A 10,785-nucleotide genomic window follows, 5' to 3' on the forward strand; every position below is an offset into this window, starting at 1 on the left:
TTTCTCCTCTGACACGTCACATACCTGTGTTCGGCTGGCTCGGCTGTTCAGGTACTTCTGGGCAGTCATGACGCCAAGAAGAGGATATTACTGGAGCCGACTTCTCCGTCGCCGGTAAGCCGATGGCCGCCGTATTTGACAGGAATACATTACTGTCTATGTCTGTGACCCCCGTTCAACCCACAATCGGTGGGATTCGCCTTTCGTTTCTGCTGCTGGTTGAAATCTGTAGAATGCTCGCACAGCGTGCTGAATGATTTAAGCCTATTTTGCTTGCTCAAAACTATTTTTAGTCGCAAATGCAAGTGCGGTGACGGACAGATTGCCACACTGCCGACATTTTACTCCGCCCGTCAAGGCACGCTGTTTGATTGCGTTATCAAAACACGCCGCTATTATTCGCCCTTGCTTTTAACTTAATCCACCGAATACCGAATGTGTGTTTTTTTGCAATATTCGGCCGAATATATTCGGTTACCGAATATTCGGTGCATGCCTAAAATATAGTAATTTTACAGAAGCATACTGCTAATTCACTGTAACATGCAGGCATAAGTTCTGTGAGATCACAGTATACAGCTGTCATCTCACAATTTACTGTAAAAATGACAGAAAAGTGATGCATAAGTTCTGTGAGATCACAGTATACAGCTGTCATTTCACAATTTACTGTAAAGTGACACAAAAAATTACTGTGAAAGTGATGCAACTAGAAGCCAGAAATGTACTGTAAATGTACTTTCAGATTTTTTACAATGGACTACACAAATGTCCTTAAAGAGCTGAACATTTTGTTATTTTAATGGTTTCTGTAGCTGCAAGTATGCAGAAGTAGTCGTCAAGCAGAAACAGTACAGAAGATGAAGTAATAATAATTCTGGATCATATTAGTGTTAATGCTAAATCAGCATTCACACAAAGACAAAATAGTGTCTTTAGCCTCTCATGTCTTTTGTGATTATTCTGGTCTCTAAACATCAGGTGCACCAATTTGTCAGATTAATGAAAAAGTTACATGAATAAAATTATACACTTATTTAAATTAAGAAACATAGGTAGTGTGACTGCTTTTGAAACTTTAAAGGTCCTCAACATGTTATAACAAAATGTTGAAAATTTTCTGTCTGCCCTCTGCTGCTTGTTTCATGCTGAGTGCTCTGTTTGTTGCAGTCATTCAAGATCATCAACTTTGCCCCGACCCTGCTTCAAATCATTGTGTCTGAGCAAGTGGAGTTTCCTGTTCGCCAGGCAGGTAAGAAAAGCCTATGAAAACAATAATGATGTTGCTTCATGGACTGCTGCTTTGCATCTCACTGCTGAAAAGTTTTTCTTGGCCATTAAACAGTGCTCATTTCCATCTTGATTCAGTAATTATTGGGTTCGGCCCACTTGACATGCTGCTGTGTTGTGCTATGGCCTATTCAAGCGCTGGAATTTGTTATTTACGTGACAACACCTGAACGCAACACAGGCTCCGCTCCATAGACAGTGTCTCGGACTCGGGTTGGGTTCGCTCTAGTGTGCTCACCTGTGTGTGTGTGTGTGTGTGTGTGTGTGTGTGTGTGTGTGTGTGTGTGTGTGTGTGTGTGTGTGTGTGCGTGTGCGTGTGCGTGCGTGCGTGCGCTTCTTATTACTGAGAGAGCCTCCCACACAGAGCATATTTAATGACTCACTATACATACATATATATATATATATATATATATATATATTACCATTATTATGGCTATATAAATGTAATTTATGGTGCTGTTAGATTGCTGTTACACCACCCCACTCCGTTTACAGAATGTGTGAAAGACGAGGATTTATTTTTTTACCTCAGTGAAAATGTTGTTTTTCAAAGACTACACTCCAACAAATATGGACTGAAGCAGATTCATGGAAGCGATATTTCACAAGATCTGATGCAAGACGAATTTGTGCGGAAGTGTATTGCATTCACTTGACAAATAAAAAAAAATCTGTTTTATTGAGTAATTTTTTCTGTTTTTCTTTTTTTTTAGGAGTAATTTTTTTATTTTTCTGTTTTTTCTGTGTAATTTTTTCTGTTTTTCGTGGTAATTTGTTTCTGTTTTTCGTGGGTTTTTTTTTTTGTTTTTCAGGGTAAATTTTTCTGTTTTTCTGAGTTTTTTTTTGTTTTTCAGGGTAAATTTTTCTGTTTTTCTGAGTATTTTTTTCTGAGTTAAAAGAGCAATAGAACAACAGATGCTTTCGGGGGTGCCCACCCAATATAATGGTGCCTATGATATAATAATTTGAGCCCTGCATCTTGAAATCTTTGCCATATCTTTGCCACTTTACCTAGCTTGGATTAAAGATTTCCAGAAATCCCAAACATTTACTGAAATTGAATTTCTTGGACATGGTAGACAAATTAAAACCTAATATCAGGAAATGGAAGTTGCTTCTCCTCTCAATGATTGGTTGTATCAGTGCTATAAAAATGGTTGCACTTCTTCACTCTCATCAAAACCTTACTATCTATTTACCATTGTCTTTCTTAAACAATATCCCAGCCACTGACGAGATTTTCCATCATTTATGACAGAACGCTTCCCCGCCACTGAAAAGATATCCCGGCAATCCATGTTTTCACTGTTATAAGACTGTTACGAGGGGTGCTGTTACACATCTTGTGAACTAGAACAGCACTCCCATGTCCAAAAATAATCAAAGAAGATCAGCTGAAACCTGGAAGATATTGTTTACAGAAATGTAGCAGCCTGTAAACTGCATGAAAATGCCGGCTTTGAAAAGTAATGCAAGTCGTGGAGATGTTGATGGACTCAGACGCCGCAATTCCTGTTTTGACCAATATTCTGAATCCGATTTGTACGAAGAAGCAAACGAGTTTGGTGGGACGAAACAGGATCTCCATGACAGTGACAGCAACACACGGACAAGATGATCACAGAGGAGAGGGAAACAATAGAACACTGAACGATCACTGAACGTGGCAGCGTGTTCTGCTATACCTTAAAGACTATTATTTTTATTGTTATTATTATTATTATTATTATTATTTATACAGTTCAAGCTGACATAAGGAAATGAGAAAAAACAAAAAAGGTAAATGTGAAATTTATTTAGTACTTGAAAATGATTGTCTTTGACAAAAATGCATGTTTTTGTGTTTAAAAATAAAAGGTCTCTCCTTTAGTTTCATGTAAATACTGTTTACGTATTCATAAAACAATTTATTCTGTGGGTCTTGAAAGTTCAGTGAATATGATCAAAAATGCTGGTGGTGGATGGCAATTATAAAATAATACACTGGTGTGGGACATGTTAAATAACTAATTCAGCTGTCCTCTTGTTTGTCTGGGCAAATAAACCCCCTCAAATTTCTAAAGCCTACTTACAAAAGAATGAAAACAGAGGTTGCCTCATCGTTTCCGTATTTAGGCATTTTTATGCCTCTCCGCTGGTGATAGCTGTGGCTATCTCACAAAATATGTTTTTGGCCATAACTTGAGAATTTATTGCTAATTATAATACAACTTCACACAAATGTCCAATGGGATAAAATAATGAAGTGATGATATTTTGTATCTAAAAGGTCGACGGTCAACTTCATTGTAACATCTTAATAGTCTGCATAAAACACTTTTATGGTCATTATTCAGTGTCATATTTCAGGAACAGAAGGGGAGACATTTGGTCAAATACTTAATTGGTGACTCTCATCTTGGGTGTCCACCTTGAAACTGTGCTGAAGAGGGTCTGTTTTTTTTTTGTTTTGTTTTTTCTGGAAAAGTGGGGATTGCTCCCTCCAGGTCTGACTGGGTGGTTGCCCCAAGCAAAGGAGTTTAAGTATCCTGGGCTGAAAATTGATGGATGGATGGATGAAAGAAAAAAAAATAGAATATCACCAGACTTATCCTTTCAATCCAGTCTCTTTGACTCATGACATTGTTGGGATTCACTCGACCACAGATGATTTGTCATTTGTTAAACTCTAAACTGGACATGTGAAGGCTTTTCTCTGGGTCTTGTCATCTGAGGTAGTGACTGAGACTGCATGATCTTTGTTCATCAAAGTGACAAAGTACAGCCATCTCCACAGGATGCCTCACTGTCACACCTAAGTGAGAGACCACTGACCGGCTCAGACTGGCTTGCCTCTGAACCATCGAAGGGGGCACGTGCTCTACGGACTCTTGCTGCTCTTTCTCTTGAGCCGCTGACTGTCTCTTGCTCCAAAGATTCTCTTGCACTCTTTCTCCTGGACCACGATCTGCTCATGCTCACAGCAGGAGCAAAACCTGGTGAAGTTAGTGTGCCAAACACAAGGTTTGCACCTAACTTTCCAGCAACAAGGAGAACCAAGTTGAGTTACCACCCCAACGTCTAACTCTGCAAAGACACCGAGATGCCTCCTGAGATCTGCAACTTCAGAACAAGGACACAGCAAAGACGGCACCTGGAACCACAGCTCTTTCCAACCTTGATCTGCCGGCTAACAAAAACAGCATGCCACAAAGCAACTCTTCCCTCCATCCATTCAAGGATTGGTAACTTAACAACTGGGCATAGCATTATTACAGTTGTACAGGCTAAGCAAGACTGTTTAACTTTGTCAGTTGCGATTTAATGCTGTTTATTGAGTTATTGTTGTGATGGTTTGCAGTTAGTTTATTGGTTAGTTGGTTTGGCCAAAGCTAGGTGATGTTAGTTTGCTAATGCTTTCCACAGACAGAGTCTTGCAAGCAACTAAACATCCTCTGCACTAACCCAGACCCTTTGCAACACATATCACATTCACATAGACTCACTTACAAATTGGCTTTCAACAGAGCTACACCCCAAAACGGCAACTCAAAGTTCCTGCTTCTTTCCCTTTGTCTTTGTCCTGACCAAATGGCCAGGCAAACCTTCCCCGATCTGAAGCCATCTTTGAGTCGGCCATCTTGTAGTTCTCTGATGTCAGCCATTTTATATGTAGGCCAAACAGCCCTTTGTTTCACACACCAGCCTTTGTCTGTCTGTCTCTCTCGCGCACACACACACACACACACACACACACACACATACACACACACACACTTAAACACATTTGTGTGTTTCTTCTGCTTTGCTGTCTTTATGAATAAATATATTTGGAATCATACCTGCTGTCTGTTTAATATTGCACAAGAGTGAATGAATAGTCAACTTCTGCTATGTCAAGAACTCTGAAATCCTTCAACCTTTACTATTAATATGGTAATTTTGGTTATGGTTATTAATTTAACTGTTAATCAAAATTCTAAATTGATAGTTAAGTGAACTTTATGAGACTGATATCATTAACTGGCTATCCTTTTTCCCTTCTTGGGAAGGTGATTTAATGTAAATTAAGTCACACAGTAACATATTTAATAATTATTGTTAATAATTATTGATTATATCAAATAGCCATTTTTATATTTTAATTGGAGATCTATTATGAGGTCAGGTCTGTGTTAAGGCATAGTCCCAACAATGGTACCCCATGGTGAGGCATAGATCCCAACAAGATCAACATGAATGAGTACAGTGCAAAATTATGTCTGTATGTGCATGTTTGCCTGACTCCCTGACTCTGTGTGTAGCTGCCATCTACTTGAAGAACATGGTGAGTCAGTACTGGCAGGACAGGGAGCCATCTCTGGGCGAGGTAGTCTTTCCATTCAACATCCATGAGAATGACCGGCAGCAGATCAGAGACCACATAGTGGAGGGCATCATCCGCTGTCCAGAGTCCATACGGTACACAGACTGAACACACACACTCACATACAAATCTCTTTCCATCTCTCTAATCGCTACAACTCGTCATTACTGCCCCTGTTTTGACAAAGTAGGCTACGTGACTTTTTGTCATGCATTAGCAATTATCTCTTGAGAAAAGTAACATTGAAATCTGTAGACTGCCTCCATATTTCAATATTTCAATGAAACACTTTATTTAAACTAAATACAGAGTGTTTCTGCTTTCCTGTATAATTTACAGAGAGCACAGTGGGATTCCTGAATGGTATGCAGACACTTCATAGATAACCTTGCTTTACTGATTCATGCAATAAATGACTCCATATGTTTTGCACCCTCTGTAGTGCCCAGCTAACCATGTGTCTGAGAGCCATCATCAAGCATGACTTCCCTGGCCGCTGGACCACCATAGTGGACAAGATCGGCATGTATCTGCAGTCTCACAACAGCGGCAGCTGGTACGGCAGCCTGCTGGCTCTTTATCAGCTGGTCAAAACATATGAGTGAGTAACCTGCTAATTTTCCTCGGTAACACCTTACCGCTCTTAACATCCTTCCTGGGGAGCCCTTACATCACAACTACAGGTCTAAAAGGAGAGTGGGCTAATAATAATCCTCATAAGGTTTAGGAAACCACAATGCTCAGAGAATAATTCTAGTCTCAGCTTTCAAAGCTCTGCAGTGTTTCCACAAAAAGTATTCAGACTGGTGGAAAGCTTTAAGTTTTATTTCCACATACAGCAAAAATAATCCATGTCAGGAAGCAAGCCCAAAACAGTTCCTCTGCGTTTTGTACACTACAGCCCAGTTTCCACCAAACACTTTTAGTATAGTACCTTTGGAACCAATAGTAACCTCCTAGACATGGTATCTAAACCCAGGTCTGTTTAGCGTTTACACCACAAACAGCAAAATGTGGGTGGGGTTGTTGTCACCCACTGCTCCATCTCGCAATCGCTGTATTTCCTCATCACCGGTGACACAGAGGGAAGTCTGAACCTCATTTATCATCCACAGAACGGGGTTACACGCTGGCAATTTCAGTACAAAGTACAGACCAGACTGAGAGTCTCTCTCAATGGGATATTTAAAAATAGTAGGTTTGTGCATTTAGTCTTCTCCGGCAAGCACATGGGGTTTAGTGTTGCCATAGCCCACAGGAACAATGCTTCGTGACACTATTTTTTTCCAAGAGAGACAATAAATGGTTGAATGGTTGAAGTTGTCATATTGAAATTTAAGGTGTGTTGATGGATTCACATCGTCAAATAATGCACTGAGTAACTTAACAAGTAAAAGTTCCACCTTAAAAGTTGCCGGCAGTCGGCCCAGTGAATTAAGTTTTTCTTAGTTTTTCTTTTTTTTTTCTTAGTCATCAGCTGCTGCGAGAGGCAGCAAAACACTTTTTTTATTTCATAGTTATAGTTTACTTATGTTTGTAAGACTTGCCTCGGTATGAACAGAGGTTACATAAAGCCAGCTACAACTCGGCCCTGAGCAAGAGTGACCATCCTCTATTGACCAATCAACGGACTACAGTGTTTCTAGGGCCACCTGTTAGTACCAGATCTGTGTGCTAGGTACCCCAACAGAGGGGTGACCGAGGACGGTACAGAACGGTTCCATTAATACCATCCACAACTGTTCACAGTGGAAACTTTAAAAATGTGTACCACACTGAACTGAACCATACAGTACTGCTTTGTGGAAACACGGCTTCTGTGTCAGTCCATCTCAGATGAGCTCGGGTTCAGAGAAATCAGTGATGTTTCTGGATTTTGTTGATGTATGGCTCTCAATGCATGCCATCCTAAACTCTGTGAGTGAAGGGAGTGTGTCTAATGTGTTGTAGTGCGTTCCAAGAGCTTGGGGCATCATAACAAAAGGCAGTCTTACTAATACTTGTACAGACTCGAGGAACTTTGAATAGCAGCAATTCAGCTGAACGGGTCATGTCAGTGCCTGAATTCCACTCCAACAAATTTGCAATATACGGTGGTAATTTGACTAGAAAGGCCTTAAAAATATATAAAAGCCAGTGCCTCTTGCACCTTTCCTCAAGAGAGGGCCAACCAACTTTTTCATACAGAACACAGTGGTGAGTATTATATTTATCACCAGTTATAAATCTAAGGGCTGAATGATAGACCGATTCCAGATGCTTCAAAGTTGAGGCAGCAGCATGTCTATAGATAATATCACCATAATCCATAACAGACATAAACACTGCTTCAATTATTACTCTTCTTGAGAGCACTGGGGAAACAAGATTTGTTTCTGTACAGAAAGCCAATTTTTGGTTGCAACTTTAAAATAAGTTTATTAATATGATATTTGAATGAGAAATGCTCATCTAGCCAGATGCCAAGATATTTGTACTCTGTGACTCTCTCGATTTCTGAGCCAGTTTTGGTGTATAAATGCACACTATTGAAATCAGTGTTTTTGGCTCGGGTAAACAACACGTATTTTGTCTTATTTGCATTAAGAAGTAGTTTATGTTTGATTAGAGATTCTTGAAAAGAATTAAAAGCAGTTTGTAAGTTATTGATGGCTGTCTGAACAGAATCCACAGTACAATATAAAATTGTGTCATCTGCATAAAAATGGGTATGACAACCAATTAAAGAAGGAATAATATCATTAATATAGACAGTAAAAAGCAATGGACCCAAAACAGACCCTTGAGGTACACCTCCACTAACTGACAAAAAATCAGATTTTGTATGGCCAAGCTTAACACATTAACGCCTGTCAGTCAAGTAGCTCTGAAACCATGCACATGCATTTTCATCTGACCCCACTGCATCTGATTTTCTCAAGAGCAAGTGACGATTGACTGTATCAAATGTTTTAGACAGATCTATAAAAAGAGCAGCGCAGTGATACCTTCTGTCTAATGCCGATATGATGTCATTTGTCACCAGTGTGATTGCTGAAATTGTGCTATGGTTGGCCCTGAAACCATAGCATATCCTCTCTGCAAAAAAACGCTAACAGAGTCTGACCTTTTTTTTTTTTGTTTTCATAATCAAGACACAAACTTCATGCAACATATTCAACTAAACAAAAACAGGCAGATTAGGTCCCCTTGTAACACGAGAGATCTGTGGGTCCAGGGCAGCCACACCCTCCACCCAGCTCACTTCACTATACATGGGAAAGGGGTGTAAATGTAGGGGGGCTGAGCCCCCAAGTTCCGTTGCTCATGTCATTGACTGCATCTGTTGTTAGTCAACAAATGTAATATGTAATAGTTTAAGCATGTAACTCACTAAAACCGCATTAATTCAGTTAATTTTCCATAATGGGGTCACGGGGGGCTGGAGCCTATCCCAGCTTACGTTGGGCGAGAGGTGGGGTACACCCTGGATATTGCGGGGCTAACACATAGAGACTGACAACTATTCACAGTCATATTCATACCTAAGGCCAATTTAGTGTCACCAATTAACTTGACATGCATGTCTTTGCACTGTGGGAGGAAGCCAGAGAACCTGGAGAACATGACACGGGTAGAACATGCAAACTCCACACAGAAGGGCTCCCCCAGCCTGGGTTGAAACTCCCCACCTCGGGTTCAAACCAGGAACCCTGTGAGGCGACAATGCTAACCACTGCACTTCCGTGCCGCCCTAAAACCACAAATTGTCAATATTTACATTTCAGGCCGTGTAAAGATGAAACCAACAAGATCCAGTGTATTATCTCGCAAACTATAGATATTTGTTCAGGTGTACTTTTGAATCTGTTCTTAAATGAGAATCCTGGAAGGAGGCTTTAACACTTCCTTCCTTCCAGATTTTAATATAACTAGCAAGTATGATTAAAATACTTCGGGCTTGCATGGTGTGTTTGTGTTTGTCTGTGTACCGCAGGTACAAAAAGGCAGATGAGAGGGAACCGTTGCTGGCAGCCATGCAGATCTTTCTGCCAAGGATTCAGCAGCTCATCAGCCAGCTGCTGGCGGATGCCACCATCTTCTCTGTCCTTATCCAGAAACAGATCCTCAAGATCTTCCACGCTCTTGTACAGGTGTGTATGTCTGCCTGTGAGCATTTGTGTCAACACATGATGAAAGGCAGGGTCAGTGACTGCAGGATTCAGAAAACATGGTGCAGAAGTGTGGGCAGACAGCTGTGGTCTTTGGACCACAGCTTATGATTACGATTCCTGGGTTCAAGCCAGCACAGACCTTTAAATGATGAAGCCGCGAAGACCTTTGGTCGTTACTGACACCTTTGATCAGACATACTCATTTATTTATGACCAAATCTGTACTGGGCTACTCCCTTCTGCAGCAATGCCTTTGCCCCTTATCAGTTAATTCTGAACACAGTTTGGGGACACCTCTCAATGACTAAATTAGAAATATCCACCAAGTTTGGTGATGTTTGGACAAACAACAAATTGATTTATGGCCACACCATTGCACTTGTTTGAAAATGGTGGCGCAACCTTATCGACTGATTTGAAAATAATTAGACACACATGATTCAACGTTATTATGATACGTAACCTACAAGTTTTGTGATGACTGGACAAACCATTTCTGATTTAAGGTCTGATTTGTCTGATTTGCTACATCTATTTTTCACATTTGTAGCACCCCCTAGTGGTCGATTTGAATGAAACTTTCAGGTTATTTTTCAGGTACTTATGTGGACATGCTCTGCAAGTTTCATGATGATTGGCCTAATAGTTGTAGAGTTGGGTCTTTTTATGTGCTAAGCCATGTCTCTTTAACCCTATGGGCCCGAACGACGCATAGTGTGTCCAAATTCACACCTGTTCTTCTCTATTGATTTTCTCCGCGACCGTGCGTCATAGCGAGAAGCCACGCATGCAACAGCGAAATTGTAGCTTTCCGACAAGGCCAAGCACTTGTCGGTAGTCCAGTGTTTTCATAGCGAAAAAAAAAAGATAAAGTTACACTAAAATCATGAATAACAGAGCTTTCATACAGCTCTGCACACACATTACTCTTGGATGGATTACTCGCGAATGCAGGCTCGCACAGAAATGCCACGCATATCACATGAAAGCACA

General features: G+C 40.5%; 1 protein-coding gene across 5 annotated transcripts in view; it reads left to right on the plus strand.

Annotated features, from left to right (window-relative positions):
- Nucleotides 1–10,785, plus strand: part of ipo8 (importin 8) — a 100,998-nt gene that overhangs the window by 19,240 nt on the left and 70,973 nt on the right. For all 5 annotated transcript variants that reach the window (XR_007569345.1, XM_050036051.1, XM_050036048.1 and 2 more), the window contains exons 2-5: nt 1,171–1,252; nt 5,577–5,733; nt 6,081–6,239; nt 9,615–9,771. Coding sequence is in view for 4 of the 5 variants with exons in the window: in XM_050036051.1 (XP_049892008.1) it covers nt 1,171–1,252; nt 5,577–5,733; nt 6,081–6,239; nt 9,615–9,771 (555 nt within the window). In the remaining variant the exon portion in view is untranslated. The remainder of the gene's footprint in view (nt 1–1,170; nt 1,253–5,576; nt 5,734–6,080; nt 6,240–9,614; nt 9,772–10,785) is intronic.

This window comes from Epinephelus moara, chromosome 23 (genome assembly GCF_006386435.1).
Source record: "Epinephelus moara isolate mb chromosome 23, YSFRI_EMoa_1.0, whole genome shotgun sequence".
NCBI lineage: Eukaryota > Metazoa > Chordata > Actinopteri > Perciformes > Serranidae > Epinephelus > Epinephelus moara.